Source organism: Miniopterus schreibersii (assembly GCF_964146895.1).
Source record: "Miniopterus schreibersii genome assembly, chromosome: 2".
Lineage (NCBI taxonomy): Eukaryota > Metazoa > Chordata > Mammalia > Chiroptera > Miniopteridae > Miniopterus > Miniopterus schreibersii.
The window spans coordinates 78,839,833-78,860,748 of NC_138102.1; the positions used below are offsets into that span (position 1 = coordinate 78,839,833).

The 20,916-nt window shown below is 33.8% G+C and overlaps 1 protein-coding gene and 1 pseudogene across 2 annotated transcripts in view; both read left to right on the forward strand.

Annotated features, from left to right (window-relative positions):
* LOC308552447 (phosphatidylinositol 3,4,5-trisphosphate 3-phosphatase TPTE2-like) overlaps positions 1 to 20,916 on the forward strand; it is a gene marked incomplete at its 5' end in the record, with an annotated part of 89,743 nt that overhangs the window by 44,611 nt on the left and 24,216 nt on the right. The window contains 3 exons of the mRNA XM_081127742.1: positions 5,011 to 5,071; positions 5,823 to 5,904; positions 6,008 to 6,096. Of these exons, the coding sequence (XP_080983868.1) occupies positions 5,011 to 5,071; positions 5,823 to 5,904; positions 6,008 to 6,096 (232 nt within the window). The remainder of the gene's footprint in view (positions 1 to 5,010; positions 5,072 to 5,822; positions 5,905 to 6,007; positions 6,097 to 20,916) is intronic.
* Positions 17,963 to 19,523, forward strand: LOC308552732 (large ribosomal subunit protein uL4-like; annotated as a pseudogene). The gene is made up of 2 exons: positions 17,963 to 18,524; positions 18,770 to 19,523. The product of its transcript is annotated as a large ribosomal subunit protein uL4-like (transcript).

Genomic DNA, 20,916 nt, shown 5'->3' on the forward strand with positions numbered 1-20,916 from the left:
TGTCTGGCTTCTTTTGCTGAATATATTATATGCAAAATCACCCATATTCTTGCATATATCATTAGTTAGTTCCTTTTTATTGCTGTTATATTTTATTGTATGTATATACCACAACTTGTTTATTATTTCTCCTATTGATGGCCATTGCCTTGTTTCTGATTTTTTGCTCTTAAGACTAAAGCACCAGACACCCCCACTGTGAATGATTTCTCTGCTCTTTTCCACATCAGTGAGTTATGCCATCACATACCCACTTTATAGTCAGGAATCATTTTCTGTTTCTTTCTCTTTCTTTTGATTCTCTCGTTTGATTTCCTGGATTTTCTCTTTTTGGGACTTATTCTCAGCTTCAGACTTCATTTGTTGACTACTCTACCTGATGATAAGATTACCCATTTATTATAAAATGATACAACTCAGGAATAGCCACATGGAGGAGATGCATAGGGCAAAGTGTGGGGGAAGGGGTAGGGTGCTTCCACACCTTCTCCTAATACCTCCACCTGCGAACCAACCCAGAAGTTCTTGTACTTTCTCTATAAAACTATCTTGGCTTTCCTAGGTTCTTTGAATTTCCATATAAACTTTAGAATCAGATTGTTAATTTCCACACACGTACACATACCCTGCTGGTATTTTAACTTAGATGACATGGATAATATAGCTTAATGGGGAGAGTCAATATCTAAAAATACTGAGTCTTCCAACTCATAAACATAATATATCTATCTTTCCACCTAGTTAGGACTTCTTTAATTTCCTTTAGCAATGTTTTCCCTATAAAGGCTTTGCATATCTTTTGTTAGTTTTATTCCTTCTTGATGGGTTTTGGTGCTATTTTAAATGGCATTTTTTAAATCTTATTTTCTAATTATTTGTTGTTTGATATATGTGATATGGCTGATTTTTGTATGTATATCCAGCACCCTTCAAAAATTCACACATTCTTTTAATAATTAATTTGGGGTATTTTATGTATACAATCATGTAAAGTTACTACTTTCTTCCCACTTTTTATAGCTTTTATTTATTTTTCTTTCTTTATTGAATTGTCTAGGACCTCAATTGTAATGTTGAATAGAAGTGGTAAGAGTAGAGAGCCTTGCCTTGTTCCTAAATTAGGTGGAAAGAATTGTGTTTCACTGTTAGAATGATGCTTTCTAGAAGCTTTTTGTAGCTATCTTTACTAGATTAAGAAAATATTTTATTTCTAGTTTGCTAAGAATCTTTAATTATGAAATGATGCTGAACATATCAGATACTTTTTTGCATCTATTGAGATAAAATATTTTTCTGTTGAGATTTTCAAATGTTAAGCCAAATTTTTTATTCCTGGAAGAAACCACCTTTGGTCTTAAAGTATTATCCTTCTTATGTATCCCTAGATTCAATTTACTAATATTTTATTTAGAATTTGTGTATAAGTTAAAGAGAAAGATTGATCTTCAATTTTCCTTTTTTAAAATGTCCTTATAAGCCAGTCTACAATGAGCTTAGCTGGGGTGTCTGGGGTAACTCATGGCTTCATTCTCCATTGCGCTAGCCTGGATGTGTTCTCATGGTGATGGCAAAGGCAAGAGCTAGAGTAGAATCTTACAAGGGCTTTTGTAAGCCTCTGCTTTGTATCATCTAATTGACCAAATCAACTTACATCATGAAGCCCAATATTAGAGTGAGAGGGCACTATAAGGTGGATACAGGGAAGCTGAAGAATTGGGCAGGGAAACAATTCTATATATGCAAAAAATTTACAACTACTAATACATATTCAGAGACTTGAGACTTGGGCAGTTGTATAAAATCCATTTGTAAATATTCAAAAAGGCCATAAGGAGGAGGGTCTGAACCATATCTTACTCAGGTTATGCTATTTATAAGTAAAACATGATTCTACCACTCTCTTTCCTAATTTTGAATATTATAAGAATAATTATGGAGTAATTTGACCAGGGTCTATTAGATAAATTATGGCATTTCAGGGCAACCATCTCCAAATTGCCAGACTCCATCTTTATGGATAAAGCATCCCTTGATTGTCAATATTGTTTTTTCAGTAGGTTGACCTGATAAATGTGAGTTAATTATGATTGCCTAAATTGAGCCAATTTTCTTTTATTTTTAAATGTTTTTATTGATTTTTAAAGAGAGAGAAAGGGAGAGGGATACAGAGATTGAGCCCACAACAGGGGCATGTGCCCTGACTGGAAATCCTGTGACCTCTTGAGTCCTGGGTAGATGCTCAACCACTGAGCCACGCCGGACGGGAGAGCCAATTCTCTTCTGTAGTTCTGGTGGTGATAAATATCAATTTAGCAAAACAATGTTAGCTGGGGTGTTAAATAGAAGTCAAAACTTCATTTAGCATGTAAATCAAAGCAAAGATATTACTCTTGGCTTCTAGACTGGTCTCTAGGCTATTGGTTTCTATCAGTTATTATACTGTTATCTCCTTAGAATATTGCTAAAGTTCTAATAGGTCATTGATCCCTTTACCATTTTTAATCAGCATATTTGAAGAAGAGATAATCATCTTTTTTCATAAAATCCAAGTCATAAATCACCCTGATGGCATACCTACTGTTCATATTAATATTTACTCCTACCATTTGCCAAAGTGCAGGCTCAAGTCTGAGCTATTAGTTCAGTTACCTGGGCAGACTGAGAATTAGGAATGTAACTTCTTCAGTGGTTGCACGTTCAGTGATAACAGTGTATTCTGAACAGAGATGCTTTTGTCATTTTTAAGATAAAAGCCACCTATAGCTGTTTTAAATCAAGGTTGACTAAAGGGTGCAAGATTTGGATCTGGCCATACTTAACTCCTGAGAGAATGCTAAGCAGTCATGTAGGGTTATATTTTGAACATTACTGAATAATAGTACGCAGAGTAAATGGTAGAATTTCACAAGTGGTACAATTGAATATTCTTTATCCTGGTCAAGGACAGAAACTGTTCATCTGGTAACAGATTGTGATCCCCAAAATGTACTTTCTTGGCAAAGTTTAAGTTTTCTCTAGGTGTTTTATGTCTCTCTTCAGTTCATTTGGGTAAGAAGTATTCGGAGTCTTCAGGTAAACTACTTAAACCAGAAAACACAGCAGTAAATTGCCTACATATTGAGGCAAGGATGGACTCCTGGAAAAAAATCAAATCGATAAGATTACTTTTTATACATTTAGAGAAATATGAAGGTGATTTTAAATGTCCCTGAAGTTTAACATTCATGTACATTAATTTTCCCATAAAAAAGCAAATACTGTCTCTATATGCGGATATACTAAAGAAGGCTGCACATAAATTAACCACTGTAAAATATTTACTTGTTGAGAGAATGAAGGTTTCAGGACAGTATTTTAATGGTTGTATGATATTTCATTAGTGCTGTAATTAACATCTAATGTTGGATATTTAGGTGTCACTATTTTCAATAACACAAGCAAGGAAGGCACAAAGCTTTTTTTGGATAGATTCCTAGGGGTGAAATTATCTGGTTGAAGAGTAAGAATATTTTAGGGCTCTTAGTATATATTGCCAAATCCAATGGATTCTATCAGCAATAAGTCAAAGGTTTTATTTTCATGCCATATTTGCCAGCATTGGATTTTCTTATTAAAAAGGAAAGGGCTAATTTCATGGGTGAAAATGGCATTTCACTGTTGCTTTGACTTCTTTATTGGTGAGGGTGAATATTTCTTTATGTAGGTTCTTAACCAGGGGATCTTCTTTTTTGTGAATTTATTTGTTTTGGGCCCATTTACTATAGGGTGAGGGATTACAATTGTTGTTAATGAGTTATTAGTTTATACTAGTATAACTAATGTATAGATTACATTAGGCATAGTCCCCATTCACTCAATTTTACTGAGAAATCTTCTCCCCTGTTCTCTGTTATACTGAAGCATTTTTAAAACAGAAATTTCAAATTTTTATGAGTTCACACTTAAATCTGTCAGTTTTCCATTGATTTAACACTTAGTTCTTCCTCATCCAAAAAAGTGACTAATGTTCACTTAAATTTCTTAGAGATATTTGTGAGTTTTTATATTTCATTCCTCAATTCATCTAGGATCCCATGAATTTTTTAAAGTAAATAAGACTACTTATCCTCCCTACCCCAGTACTATGCAGACTTAGAATGTTTATCTTTTTGACTTGACAGGGACTAACCAATTAACAAATTCATCACTTTGATACCTTAATTTTATTTTTCTCAATATTAAGCCAGTAAACATTCCTCTTAGGGTACTATACTAATCAATTTTTGAACTTTTTAATAGTCATTTATTTTGTTGCACAGAGACATGCATGTGTGTGTGTGTGTTTCAGATGGATAAGTTTGCTGAAATATATTAGTGCTGTAAAGTAACTGTTTTTTTAAAAATAATCACTACTTATTTATTTTAAAAGTGACGCATATATGCACATAGTATGTATATATGTACACACATGCACATATATATATTCATTTTATAAAATAAGAAAACACAAGAGACAAAAAAGTCTCCATATTGCTACCAGTTACATAAAAGTTGATATGTTTGTTTCTTTCTATCATGCATATAAAAGCAACCATATCATATTTTTTTTGCATTTATTTATCTAAATAGTGTTTCGGTATATTGTAATATCCAGATCATTATTTAAAAGACATATCAATTCAGGATTAGATCTAGATAAGAACCATATATTACTGTGAATTAATGATTTGGAACAAATTTACTTAAAGCTAGTTAACCATCTAATTTCTTTTTCTGGTAGCTTAAGCACTGTGCAATTATAGTAGAGGCCAATCAAAGTGGTTAAGCACAACTTTGTGTGAGTTATTTGAAAACCATCAGTGGGTTAGATATGATTTGGAATATACATAACCTCATATTTTCTGAATCTCCCCTAAAAGGTGCTAAGTGAGAGACAAGTGAATAAAAGGTAATAACCATTTTAGGTTATTCCTAGAAAATGGGTTTTGTTGTCATGTGGATATATGTAAGATATGTGTCCATCTTTCTTAGGAAGTTGTGCGGTTTCTGGATACCAAGCATCGAAATCACTATCAAGTCTACAATCTTTGCAGTATGTGCATGACTAGATATTTTGCTACTATAGATAGAAAGTAGATCATTACATATAAGATGATGATTCAATTTTTACATTTCATTTAATCATAAGTATTTGGTGGTGGTGAGAAGTGAGTTAAAAAATCTCCCTCTTGTGCTGGCCCTATTTGGTGGGGCAGGCAGGAGCTGGAAGTGGAGGTGGAGCCATGTTAGGAAGAGTTTACTCTAGTGGTATTAGTTTTAGGAAAATATTTCTGGTTTTCCTGCCAATTTGTGTTTTGAAGATAGACAGTTCAACAAATGCATTCTATAACCCACTAGGGGTGGGGCGTGAGGAGAGCATGGCTCTACACGAAAAACCCTGTAAAAAACACTGTGTTCCAGCTTACTGCTCTGCCTCTTCTGATTTTTTTCTCTTCCTGTATATTAGACATTTTCAGGAAGCATTTTTATTGGCCATCTTTGCTTCTGCTCTGTGGTGTCTAACTACCCTAGCATAATGTAATGCGTAGCGTGCTAGAAAATTAAAAATAAAGCCTACTAAACAAATCAAAATAAGTTGAGCTTAGGTTACTCAAGATTGACAAACCACTACTATCTTTATGTATTTGAGACCCTTAAGTGCCTTTTAGTCTAGCAGGAGCCAGTCAGAAAGCTCCTTTTAAGGTGAATTAGGAATTTCTAATAGAAAAATATAACATTCATAACTTGATAATTTACTATGTTTATTAGGTATACAGCTATGACCTATGTATCATTTATTTTAGGTGAAAGAGCTTATGATCCTAAGTACTTCCATTACAGGGTCCATCGAATCATGATTGATGATCACAATGTCCCCTCTCTGAGGTAAGTGCTATGCCAAGTTGGCTGTCAGAAGAGGGCTAACTACATTGGGCTTGATACTTTGGAAGTCTTTTAATTCAACTAAAAATCTTATATTTGAAATCAGTGAGATGGTGAAATTTTCCAAAGAAGTACAAAATTGGATGGCTCAAGATGATAAAAACATCGTAGTGATTCACTGTAAGGGAGGCAAAGGTAAAAACATTTTTCCTTTTTATTTCTCTTTTTTCTAAATAAATTAGAAAAATATATTAAAGTACAAGAACAAGCAACATACTTAATCAGTATTAATAGTTGTTAAGGAGGAAAACAAGGAAAGAGGGAGATAGAGAAAGAAGAAGAAAGGAAAGAAAACAGGCATAAAAGAACTAAGAAAAGTTGAGCATACTTTCCCTTCTTTATTGACTATTTGGGGTTTTTCATTTTTGATTTGCCAAAATATCAGTCAGAATAAAAACTGTGTTTAACTTTAGAAACTGTCAAAGCACTTTAATTTTATTTAAGATTTTTCTTTAACTTTGTAAGAACCTTTTAAGGTTAAAGGAGCAAACAGCAATACTATTTCATAAATCAAAAATTATCTGAAATGTTTATAGTATAATGATACTAAGAAGTTGATTTTGGTGGGGTAAAAAGTTTTTTAAAGCCGTTTGTAAATCCAACTAATTTGAGTTAGGTTTTCTCTCATTTAGCTTTAGACTTTTAATAGTCATCTAAGCAAAATTCACAATTTTTAACAAGGAATTACATTTTTGCTAGATTTTATATTGAATTCCAGGAAAACACAATTCTTTAAAATCGTCTTATATGATTGAGTAGAATCAAGTTTTAGTTTTACCTGAAAATTAGTTTCAAGTCCATTAGTAGTAGGCAAGTTTTAGTGTTAGTTCTACAGGTTAAATATTCTGTATATATTGGCAAATTACAATACATGGATAAATAGAGAACATAGAGGTTGAACCATATGGAACTGCCAGTTTTTAACTATTTTTCGTGTACAAAAATGGCACTTCACATGGCTCATAGTGTATGTAACTGACTTCAGTTTTCTGTTCATTAAAGCTAAGTCCCTGCTTGAAGGAAAGCGTTCATTTCTAATTAAAATTTGTTGTTGTTGTTGAGAGGGGACTTATATTGCTCTGTGTTCACATGCTTTTCATTGGTTTTCCATTAGGATTGTTTGGAGGGCTGGTATTCAGCTGGTATGCACCAGAGCAGCATCTTTTTCAAGTTTTCATTCATATTGGTTTTGCTCTCATTGCTTGGTACCTGCACATTACCAGTAGTGTGGTACTCAAGCACTTTATTATTGATTTGTAAGACTTATTTAAATAATCTGGATGCTAAATTTTTGTTAGTAATTAATATTGAAAATCTCTTCTACCACTGTGTTGTCTTTTAAATTTGATTGTGATTTATTTTGTCTTATAGACTTTCATAATTTACATTGTGAAATTTATCCGTCTTTTTGTATGTGTGGTTTGTGCTTGTCATGTTAAAGAAATCCACCTGTACACTGAGTAAAGATAGTCTACTTATAAAATATTGAAGTTTCAATTCTTTTTACATTTGGGTCTTTAATCTCATTGGAATTTGGGAGGAAGGTGTTTTTTTCCATATGGATGGACAATTGTCCTAACACAACACCATCTATTGCATGCTCATTTATTCTTCATTGAATTGTAATCTGTTCTCAGCCATATGCCAAGGTTTCACAAATGTTTGGGACTATTTTTAAATTCTTTATACCACATTATTGTAATTGTTATAGCTTTATAATATATCTTGATAAAAACAGAATTTTCTTGTCCCCTTTTACATTTAATTTTAGAAATATTTTTTCAAGTTCTACAATAAAATAAGTTTAGGATTTTTATTGGAACTGTGTAGAATTTGTAGATTCATTTGAAAGAATGGACAATATTGAGTTATACCAAATAGCTTTCTATTTATTTGAACCATCTTGTTTCTTTCAATAATATTTTACTTTTCTTCATGATGGTCTTGAGTATCTTCTGCTAAATTTATTCTTAGGCATATTGGCATTGCAAAGGGAAACTTTTTCTATTATATTTGGATTGCTTCCAGTTTTTACTCATATATATTATGCTGCTATGAAATACATGTTTCTTGTGCCCACATTTCTGTTGAGTATATACCATGGACTACAATAATTGATCATTTAGCATAATGAGTATCAAACTTTCATAGATGATGTCATCTGTGTTCCAAAACCTGCCAGTTTCTACTTCACTGGCAATGTATGAAAGTTCTGTATTCCACATTTTTACCACACCTTTGTATTTTTAGTCATTGGGTGGGTCTATAGTTGTATCTCATGATGGCTTTCATTTGCATTTCTGTGATTACTAATAAGATTGAGAAAGTGTTCATAGATTTATTAGCCACTTGTATGTCTTTTTTTGTAAAGTCTGATTCATTTCCTTGTCCATTTTTCTCCTGGATTGTGCTCTTTTTCTTCCAGTTGACTTATATGATTCTTTATGTATTCTGGATTTTCAGCTCTGTTATTTGTTACATGTATTGCAAGAAACCTTTTCTGCACTGTAATTTTCTTTTTCTCTTATGAGTATCATTTGGTTAACAGAAGCTTTAGTTCTAACATAGTCCATGTGCTATATCGTTCTTTCTCTTTGTAAGATGTTTTTGTGTCCTGATGAGTTTAAAAGGCATTCTCCTATATTATCTTATAGAAGGCTCATTCCATTTGAAATGGTTTTTTGTGTGTGGTGTGAGGAAAGGACCAAGTTTCATCTTTTTCCATATGACTATCCAATTGTTTCAGCACACTGATTGGACTTTCATTTCTTTACTGCTCTGCCAGACACGGTCTGATTCTGAACTTTCTATTCTGTTCATTGATCTTTCCTTTACCTGTATGCCAGGAGAGCAACTATCTTACTTATCATAGCTTTCTAATATTCCTGATTTCCAGTCAAGGGAGTCTACCCATCTTGGTCTTCTTCACAATTGTTTGGTTCTTATTAAGTCATCTGTATTTCCATATAAATTTTCTAATCAGCTGGTCAAATTACACATACACACACACACACACACAATTCAATTTTGTTTAGAATTGCATTGAATCTGCAGATTGAAGGGAATGGAAATCTTTACAATACTGAGTCTTCCATCCATGAGAGTAGATAGCCCCTCATTTAGCTAGGTGTTCTTCAATCTCTCTTTATAATGTTTTTTATTTTCTGCATAGAAAACTTGTATATTTGGGGTTAGATATATTCCTAGATATTTGATATTTTTATACAATTATTAATTATATCCCTTTAAAATTTTTATTTTTCTAATTGTTTTTGTTGTTCTAAATGCAATTTATTTTATTAACCTTGCAATTAGCAACTTCACTAAATTATTATTAATTCTACTAATTTATCTGTAAATTTTTTGGATTTATGGTAAACAATTATATCATATAAAAATGACAAATTGTATTTTTACTTTTCAATCTTTTTCCCCCCTAACACTAGCCAGAACCTTCAGTATACTGTTGAATTAGAAGTGGTAATAAGCATCCTTGTTCTTTTCCTGCTCTCAAAGGAAAAGCTTTCAACATCTCACCAATTATATTAAGGATCTTCCGCGTGCGCACATCACATGTGTGTTTTAGATACTCTTTATCAGATTAAGAAATTCCTTTCTTTTGCTAAGAGGTTTTAGTGTTGTTTTTTTAAATCATGAATGGATGTTGAATTTTATCAAACGCTTTCTCTGAGGTTTTTAAGAAATGTTTTTATTGATTTAGACAGAGGGGAAAGGAGAGAGAGAGATAGAAACATTGATAGGAGAGAAACATCGATCAACTGGCTCCTGTATGCCCTCTACGGGGGATTGAGCTGCACATGGCTGGAATCGAACTAGTGACCTCTTTGGCTCATGGGTTGACCCTCAACCACTGAACCACCCAGGCCAGGCCTTTTCTGAGTTTTTAAGATGATAATATGATTTTCTCCATTCCATTAATCTGGTTGATTACAGTGATTGATTATCAAGTGGTAAACCAACCTTACATCCTTGGAATAAACACAATTTTGTAGTGCTATATTATTTTTTAATAAATTGCTAGATTCTGTTTCTTAAGGATGTTTTTTTATCCATGTCATGAATAAGATTGGCTATTATTTTCTTTTCTCATAGCATTCTTTTCAAATTTTGCTTTATAAACCAAAATTATCTTCTGTTTTCTCTTTTTTAATTCTCTGGATGAGTTTGGGTAAGTTGACATTCTTTACCTTAAAGATGAGGTGGAATTCACTAGTGAAGCCACATTGACCTCATTGTGGGATATTAGCTTCCATTTCTCTGTGGGGAAGTTTTTAAATTATGGTTCAATTTTACTAGATGTGGAATTTTTTATAATTTTAATTCTTCTGCCCATTTTGGTAGAGTGTATTTTTCCAAGCATTCATCCATTTCATCTAAATTTTCAAATATCGTGGCATCAAATTGTTAAAAATATTATCTTATTCTAATATCTATAGTGGCATTTCTTTTTGTTTTTATTAGTCTCAACAGGGATTTCTAAATTTTATTAGTCTCAATTTTATTTCTCAAGTTTTTTGGCTTTATTTATCATATATAGTTTGTTTTGTTTTCTATTTAATGAATTACTATTATCTTTAGTGTTTCCTTTCTTCCTCTTTTTTTGGTTTAATTTGTTCTTCTTTCCCTAACTTCTTGAGATGGATGGTTAAATCAGATTTTTAACCTTTCTCTTTTCTATTCGCATTTAAAGCTATAAATTTCCCTCTAAGAATTGCTTTAGCTTCATTCCACAAATTTTTATATGCTTTTGTTATTATTTTGTTCAAAATATTTTCTAATTTTCATTGTTTTTGTTTCTTTTACCCATGGGTTACATAGGAGTATATTTTTTATTTTAAAACATATGAGAATTTAGTAATTATCTTCCAGTTATTGGTTTCTGGTTGTATTGCATTATAGTTAGAGAACATATTATGTATTCTTTTACTTCTTTGAAATTTGTTTAGGCTTCTTTTATGGCCCAGAATTTGGTCAATTTTATCACATGTCTTTTGTGCACTTGAAAAGAAAGTCTATTATGCATTGTGATGAAAAGTGTTCTAAATGTGTGCATTAAGTCATTGGTTAATTGATTTATTCAAATATTCTATATCCTTAGCAGCATTTTATTTTGGTTTGATTGATTTTTTTTACAATATAATTCTTCCTTCCCATCCACCACCATTAGCTTGGAAGTTATATACTGGTTTTATATGCCTTTAGTAGTTACTCTAAAGACTTCAATCTACATCCTTCATTTAGCTATTGGGTTTTTTAAAATATTCATCTTGTATCTTGCAGTATTCCCAAAACCTCTCATTAGTTTTAGGAGTCTACAGATTCTTTAAAATTCACCTTTATTGTTGAAAGTATTATAGATGCTCCCTTTTACCACTATTGACCCCTTCTTCCCTGCACTCCCCCCACCCCCACCCCAGGTCTTCACCACACTGTTGTCTGTATCCATGGGTTATGCATATATGCATATAGGTTCTTAGGTTAATCTCTTTTACCCTGACGCCCTTACCCCTGCCTTCCCTCTGAGATTCTTCAGTCTATTTCATGCTTCTATGTCTCTGGATCCACTTTGTTCATCAATTTATTTTGTTCATTAGATCCCATATATGAGTGAGATCATGTGATACTTATCTTTCTCTGACTGGCCTATTTCGCTTAGCATAGTACTCTCCACAACCATCCATGCTGTCTCAAAGGGTAAGAGATCCTTCTTTTTAACAGCTGCATAGTATTCCGTGATGTAAATTTACCACAGCTGTTTTATCCTCTTACCTACTGATGGGCACTTGGGCTATTTCCAGATCTTAGCTATTATAAATGGAACTGCTATGAATATAGGGGTGCATATATTCTTTCTGATTGGTGTTTTGGGTTTCTTAGGATATATTCCTAGAAGTGGAATCACTGGGTCAAATGGCAGTTTGATATTTAATATTTTGGGGAAACTCCATACTGCTTTCCATAGTGGCTGTACCAGCCTGCATTCCCACCAGCAGGGTACTAGGCTGCCCTTTCCTCCACATCCTCATCAGCACTTGTCATTTTTTGATTTGTTGATGGTAGCCATTCTGACAGGTGTGAAGTGGATACCTCATTGTGGTTTTAACTTGCATCTCTCTGATGATTAATGACATTGAGCATTTTCTCATGTCTCTCTTGGCCATCTGTATGTCCTCTTTGGAGAAGTGTTTATTCATGTCCTTTGCCCATTTTTTAATTGGGTTGTTTGCCTTCCTTTTGTTAAGTTGTATGAGTTCCTTATATAGTTTGGATATTAACCCTTTATCAGATGCATCCTTGGCAAATACTTTCTTCCATACCATGGGGTTTCCTTTTATTTTGAGGCTGATTTCTTTTGCTGTGCAGAGTAATCCCAGTTGTTTATTTTTTCTTTTGTTTCTCTTGCCTTTGGAGTTTTATCAGTGAAAATTCCACTATGTGAGAGGTCTGTGACTTTACTGCTTATGTTTTCTTCCAGGATTTTTATGGTATCGTGACTTACATTTAAGTCTTTTATCCATTTTGAATTTATTCTCATGTATGGAGTAAGTTGGTGAACTAGTTTCATTTTTCATCATGTAACTGTCCAATTTTCTCAACACCATTTACTGAGGAGACTGTCTTTACTCTTTTGTATGCTCTTGCCTCCTTTGTCAAATATTAACTGACCATAATGGCATGGATCCATTTCTTGGGTCTCTGTTCTGTTCCACTAATCTATATGTCTGTTGTTGTACCAATACCAGGCTGCTTGGATTACAATGGCTTTGTAGCATAGTTTGATATCCAGTAAAGTGATCCTTCCAACTCTGTTATTCTTTCTCAAGATTGCTGCAGCTATTTGGGGCCTTTTTTGGTTCCATATAAATTTTTGAAATATTTGTTCTAGCTCTGTGAAATATGTTCTTAGTATTTTAATAGGAATTGCATTGAATCTATAGATTGCTTTGGATAGTATGGACATTTTAATGATATTAATTCTTCCAATCCATGAAAGTGGTATATTCTTTCACTTGTTTATATCTTCCTCTATTTGTTTTTTTAGTGACCTGTAGTTTTCCGAGTACAGGTCTTTTACATCCTTGGTTAAGTTACATCCTAGGTATCCTATTTTTTTAGTTGCAATGGTAAATGGTATATATATATATATATATATATATATTTTAGTTTCTCTTTCTGAGAGTTCATTGTTGGTGTATAAAAATGCCATCTATTTTCAGATGTTAATTTTGTATCTGGCTACCTTGCCGAATTCATTTATCAAATCTGGTAGTACTTTGGTGGAGTCTTAAGGGTTTTCTATGTACAATATCATGTCATCTGCAAATAATGACAGTTTTACTTCCTCCTTTCCAATTTAGATGCATTTTATGTGTTTTTCTGGTCTGATGGCTGTGACTAGGACTTCCAGTACTATGTTGAATAAGAGTGGTGAAAGGGGACAATCCTGTCTTGTTCCTATTTTTAAGGGAAATGGTTTTAGTTTTTGCCCATTGAGTATGATGTTGGCGGTAGGTTTGTCATATATGGCCTTTATTATGTTGAGGTATGATCCTTCTATTCTCACTTTGCTGAGAGTTTTTATCAGAAATGGGTGCGGGATTTTGTCAAATGCTTTTTCTGCTTATATTGATATGATCAAAGAATTTTTGTCCTTCACTTTGTTTATGTGATGTATCACATTTGTTGATTTGCAAATATTATACCAGCCATGCATCCTTAAAATAAATCCCACTTGATTGTGGTGTATGATCTTTTTAATGTATTGCTGCATCCAGTTTGCTAGTGTTTTGTGGAAGATTTTACCATCTATGTTCATCAGGGATATTGGTCTGTAATTTTCTTTCTTTGTAGTGTCTTTATCTTGTTTAGGGATGAGGCTAATGCTGGCCTCATAAAAAGACCTTGAGAGTTTTCCCTCTTCTTGAATGTTCTGGAATAGTTTGAATAGAATAGGTGTTAATCCTTCTTTGAATGTTTGGTAAAATTTGCCTGTAAATCCATCTGGTCCAGGACTTTTGTTTGCTGGGAGTTTTTTGATTACTGCTTCAATTTCATTAGTTGTTATTAACCTATTCAGGTTTTCTCCTTCTTCCTGATTCAGCTTTGGAAGATTGTATGCGTCTAGGAATTTGTCATTTCACCTATGTTGTCGAGTTTGTTGGTATATTGTCATCCATAGTATTTTCTTACAATCCTTTGTATTTCTGTTGAGTCAGTTGTTATATCACCTCTTTCATTTCTGGTTTTATTTATTTGGGTCTTCTCTCTTTGTTTCTTGGTGAGTCTGGTAAAAGATGCATCAATCTTATTTATCTTTTCAAAAAACCAGCTCTTGATTTCATTGATCTTTTACATTATTATTTTAGGCTCTATCTCATTAATTTCTGCTCTGATCTTTATTATTTCCTTCCTCTACTTCCTCGGGGCTTTTCTTGCTATTCTCTTTCTAATACTTTTAGTTGTTGTGTTATATGGTTTATTAGAGCTTTTTCTTGTTTCTTGAGGTATGCCTGTAATGTTATTAACTTTCCTCTCAGGACTGCTTTCACTGCATCCCACAGATTTTGGGTTGTTGTGTGATCACTTTCATTTGTTTCCAGGAAGTGTTTGATTTCTTCCTTGATCTCATTGGTAACCCATTCATTGTTTAATAACATGCCATTTAGCCTCCATGTGTTTGAATATTTTTGAGTTTTTTTATAGTGGTTGATTTCTAGTTTCATGCCATTGTGATCTGAGAAGATGCCTGATAGGATTTCAGTCTTCTTGAACTTGCAGAAAGTTGTTTAGTGCCCTAATATGTGGTCTGTTTTTGAGAATGTTCCGTGTGCACTTGAAAAGAATGTGTATTCTGCTGCTTTGGGATAAAATGTTCTGTAAATGTCAATTAAATCCATTAGAACTAGTGTTTCATTTAAGGTCTCTGTTTCCCTGTTGATTTTTTGTCTTGATGATCTGTCCAATGATGACAATGAGTTTTAGAGTCCTCCACTATGATTGTGTTGCTATCGATCTCCCTCTTAAAATCCACCAAGAAATTTTTTATATATTTAGGTGCTCCTATATTGAGTGCATATATATTTATAAGGGTTATTTCCTCATGTTGGATTGATCCCTTTAGTATTATATAGTGTCTTTTTTTGTCTCTTGTTATGGTCTTTATTTTGAAGTCTATTTTGTCAGAAATAAGTATTGCTACTCGCATTTTTTTGGTTTCCATTTGCATGGAATATTTTTTTCATTCCTTCACTTTCAGGCTGGGTGAATATTTTGCCCTCAGGTGGGTCTCTTGTAGACAGCATATATATGGGTCATGTTTTCTTATTCATTCTCCTACCTTATATCTTTTGACTGGAGCATTTAATCAATTTGCATTTAAAGTTATTAATGATACATACTTATTTAATGCCATTTTTTCTTCTTTTACTACTTTCTTAAAAGGAAAACAGTTAATTAATTTTTAATTTTTAAACTTTATTATGTATGTACTTAAAGTCTATTTATTTTCCTATTAATACTACTTTAGCTAACTTACAGTTATTTTATAAGTACCACTTTTGTTTTTCTTTAGTTTTAAACAATTTATGATTATTCTGCTAATTCTCCCAAAAATAATTCAATAAATCTCCTTATTTTTAAACATAGAGATTATGTAGAAGTGATTCGTTTAAAATCTGGATTATTTTTAAATTATTTATTTAAAATTAGTGTTTAAGAGTTTTAGCTATATTTTGTTATTGATTTTTTATTGTATTTTTTTCACAGATAGTGATTTAGATTCAAAGTGTGGTCCATGGACTAGCAGCATCAGCATCAATTAGGAACCAGATAGAAAAGCAAAATCTAATAATCTCTTCAGACCTACTAAATTTGAATCTGCAATTTAATTAGATCCTCAGATAATTTATACACCATTTAAGTTTGAGAAGCACCAACTGACATGGTTGCCCAGTAATAGCTAGATAATTTTTTACCTCTTATTTCTTTCCCTTTTGTTTTATCTAAAGCTTTGTTTCACCCTGGGAACTGATTTAACCATTTTTTTCTCCACCCTGGAAAAAAGAGCACTGCAGACATTTAGCACTTTGGGCCCACTCAAAGCTAACCTTTAGGAATATTTGGGCCTTTCTCCTTCTACTAGGAGCAGGGAATAAAAACCAGTGGTAACACCTGAGTTTTACTTTTTACTCACTTTAGCTAGCACAGCCAAACTTGGCCAGGGGAGCCAGCAAGACAACTCTAATATGGTTGTACCTATGATTTTCAATTCCATAAATAACTCTGACCTCTCACAACAGCATCATACTTTCATCATACACATCCCTTCATCCTTCCTTTTCACAAACAGTGCTTTTTCCATACTTCAGTGACTCAGGGTTATTTTAGTAAATCCCAGTTCAGTCACCAACTGTATCAGAGGTCCCCAACACTTTCTTGAAAGGAAAACAGTTAATTAATTTTTAATTTTTAAACTTTATTATGTATGTACTTAAAGTCTATTTATTTTCCTATTAATACTACTTTATCTCTAAATCCTCTTGAAATCCTGTTTCCCTGATGCCAGTAAAGGCAGAATTTGGAAACAGGCCTATTGACAATAGTCGGGCCTGTTATATTAATTCTTTACTACACATTGGTTCTTTGGAATTTGGTGCTTCTCAAACTTAAATGGTGTATAAATTATCTGAGGATCTAATCAGCAGCAGATTCAGTGATTCTCCAGAGGACTCACAGGACTCAGCACATAGTCATATTTATGCTATGATTTATTACAGTGAAGGGATACAAAGCAAAATCAGCAGAAGGGAAAGGTGCCTGGGGAAAGTCCAGAAGAAAGCAGGCAGGAGCTTCTGAGAGTCTTCTCTAGTGGATTCACACAAGGTGTGATTGCTTCCTTTAGCAGTGAGTTGTTAAAATACCTGTGAAATATTTCCTATCAAGGAAGCTCATTAGAGACCCAGTGTCCATGGTTTTTATTGGGACCTGGTCAAATAGATACCTTCTAACTAGCATGGAACAAAATTCCAGACTCCCAGAAGAAAAACAGGTGATCAGCATAAACCATATTGTTTCATAAACAGTTTACACACAGTAAGCCAGTCTTATCAGGGAATGGTGAAAATCCTCTTGAAATCCTGTTTTCCTGATGCCAGTAAAGGCAGAATTTGGAAACAGGCTTATTGACAATAGTCGGGCCTGTTATATTAATTCTTTACTACACATTGGTTCTTTGGAATTTGTTGATAATTTTTTGTGATGTAATATATTATCCATTTCAAGTATAACTAGAAATTTCATACATATAAGATAATGTATATTCTCTAATTTTCAGGTGCAGGGAATCTATCATTAATCATATTAATTACTCAAATCATTATATGTGATTTGTTGTTGTTCTCACCTGAAGATACTTTTTCTATTGGTTTTTGGAATGAGTGGAAGGGAATGAGGGAGGGAGGGAGAGAGAGAAAGAGAGAAACATCAATGTGAGAGAGACATATCGATTGGTTATCTCTCGCATGTGCCCCAACCGGGGCCAGGGATTGAACCTGCAACTAGGGTACCTACCCCTGACTGGGAATCAAACCCACAACCCTTCAGTGTGAGGGCTAACACTCTAATCACTGAGCCACACCAGCCAAGGCTGTTTTTGAAAAGAATCTGTCAAAATGTGAGAGGGGTATGTTAAGATCTTCCACTATTATTGTTAATAGGTTGGTTTCTTCTTTTTTATTGAGTTGTTACTAATGATTTTATTTTTAAAAACTTTTAAAATTACAGTTGACATAAAATATTATATTAGTTTCAGGTGTAAAACAAGTGATTAGACATTTATATAACTTATGAAATTATTATCCTGATAAATCTAGTACCCATCTGACACCATACATAATTATTACAACACATAGGAATAAATTTAACCAAGGAAGCAAAAAACATGTACTCATAAATTTACAAGACATTAAAGAAAGGCTTTTCCTGTAGGAGCCATCTGGTTGAGAGGAGTGTAGCCTTCTCCTCTCCAAGACATGGCATGTGCTCACCCACTGATAGTGTACTCTGAAAAAGGGGAATCATCTGGTAAAATGTCACTTTGCCTGCCATGTTCAAGTCTCCCATTCCGCCAGATATTGTGAACTTTGCTCACACTAACTTGAGCAAAAACAATAGACAGCCTTATGCTGTCAGTGAATTGGCAGGTCATCAAACCAGTGCTGAGTCTTGAGTACTGGCAGAGCCATGGCTCAAATTCCCAGAGTTCAAGGTGATGGAAATCATCATTCTGGCCAAGGTGCTTTTGGAAATATGTGCCATGGGGGCTGCATGTTTGTGCCAACCAAAACTTGGTTCCATAAGCACTGCAGAGCGAACACAACACAGAAGCAATATGCCATCTGCTCTGCCCTGGCTGCCTCAGCATTACCAGCTTTGGTCATGTCTAAAGGTCATCGCATTGAAGATAAACTTCCTTTGGTGGTTGAAGATAAAGTTGAAGGCTACAAGAAAACCAAGGAGGTTGTTTACTTCTTAAGAAACTTAAGGCCTGGCCTGGCCGACATGGCTCAGCAGTTAAACATTGACCTATGATCCAGGAAATTGCGGTTCGATTCCTGGTCAAGGCACATGCCCAGGTTGCAAGCTCAATCCCCAGTAGGGGGCATGCAGGAGACAGCTGATCAATGACTCTCTCACTGTTGATGTTTCTCTCTCTCTCTTTCCCTCTCTTTTACTCTCTAAAATCAATAAAGATATATAAAAAGTAAATTTTAAAAGTTTTTAAAAAAAGAAAGAAACTTAAGGCCTGGAATGATATCAAAAACGTCTATGCCTCTCAGTGAATGAGAACCGGCAAGGACAAAATGAGAAACCATCGTTGTGTTCAGCACAGGGGACCCTGCATCATCTATAATGAGGACAATGGTATCATTAAAGCCTTCAGAAATATCCCTAAATTACTCTGCTTAATGTAAGCAAACTGAACGTTTTGAAACTTGTTTGTGGTGGGTATCTGGGCCATTTCTGCAGTTGGACTGAAAGTGCTTTCCTCAAGTTAAATGATCAGTATGTCACTTGGCATAAAGCTGCCTCCCTCAAGAGTAACTGCAACCTCCCCTTGCATAAGATGCTCCATACAGACCTTAGCAGAATTTGAAAAATCCAGAGATCCAAAGAGCCCTCAGAGCACCACACAAGAAGATTCATTGCAGAGTCCTGAAGAAGAATGCCCTAGAAAACCTGAGAATCACATTGAAGCTAAATTCATATGCAAAGGCCATGTGCCAAAACACCATTCTTCTCCAGGCCAAGAACCTCAAGGTCCAGGTAGATAAAGCAGCAGCAACACTAGAAGCCAACTCAGATGGGAAGGGGGTTCCAAGAAAAAATCCTGTGATAGGGAAAAAAACACAAAGAAGGCTGTTAGCATTATAAAGCAGGAGCCTTTGGTGGGATAAAAGGTTGCAGCTACCAAGAAAACAGCAACTGAGAAGAAGCCCACAGAAAAGAAACCCACCACAGAAGAAAAGAAGCCTGTGGCATAAACTTAAATGTGTTTATTCCACAAAGGTCAAATCACTATGGAGAGCTAATTTTGAATAAAAACTTGTCAAAGGCAGTGAGGGGGAAAAAAAGACATTAAAGAAATAAATTGAAGAAGATACAAATCAGTGGAAGCACATACTGTGCTCATGGATAAGAATAATTAACATCATTAAAATGTTCATACTGCCCAAAGCAATCTATACATTCAAGGCAATGCCTGTCAAAATACCAGTGGACTAGAATAAATATTCCTAAAAGTAATAGGGAACCACAAAAGACCCCAAAAAAGCCACAGTAATTTTGAGAAAGGAAAACAAAATTGGAGGTATTATGTTATCTTATATCAAACTATACTATAAGCCTATAATAATCAAAATAGCATGGTATTTGGAATAAAAACATAGATCAGTGGAACAGAATAGAGACCTCAGGAATAAACTCATGCCTATATGGTCAATTAATCTATGACAAAGGAGGCAAGAATATTCATAGGGTAAAGACAGTTTCTTTAATAAATGTGGCTGGGAAAACTGGACAAATACATGCAAAAAATGAAATTAGATTGACCACTTTCTTACACCATATACAAGAATAAACTCAAAATAGATTAAAGACAAATACAAGACCCCAAACCATAAAACTCCTAGAAGAAAACATAGGCAGCAAACTCTGTGACATTGTTCTTCCTAACATATGTGTGTGTATATATATGTATATATATATATATATATTTGGATATATCTCCTTGAGCAAAGGAAACAAAAGGAAAAACAAATGAATGGAATTATACCAAATTAAAAAGGTTTTGCACAGCAAAGGAAACCATCAACAAAATGAAGAGACAACCTACAGAATAGAAGATATCTTCCAATGGTACATCAGATAAAAGGTTAATATCCAAAATATACAATGGAGTCATACAACTTAACACCAAAAAAACTCCACAAAAAAATCCCACAATTGAATTTTAAAAAATGGGAAGAGGACCTAAATAGATATTTCTCCAAAGAGGACATACAGATGGCCAATAGACATAAGAAAAGATGCTCAATATCACTAATCATCAGAAAAATGCAAATTAAAACCATAATGTCAGAATGGCTGTCATCAATGACTCAACAAACAACAAATGTTGACAAGAATGTGGGGACCTTGTCACCGTTGGTAAGGTTGAAAATTGGTGTAGCCACTATGGCACTATGAAAAACAGTATGAAGTTTCCTAAAGATTTTAAAAAATAGAACTACCTTATGACCCAGCCATTCCACTTCTGGGAATTTATTTGAAGAAATTCAAAACAGTAATTCAAAAAAGTATATACATCCCTATGTTTATTGCAGCAATATTTAAAATAGGCAAGACATGGAAGCAACCTTGATGTCCATCAGTACA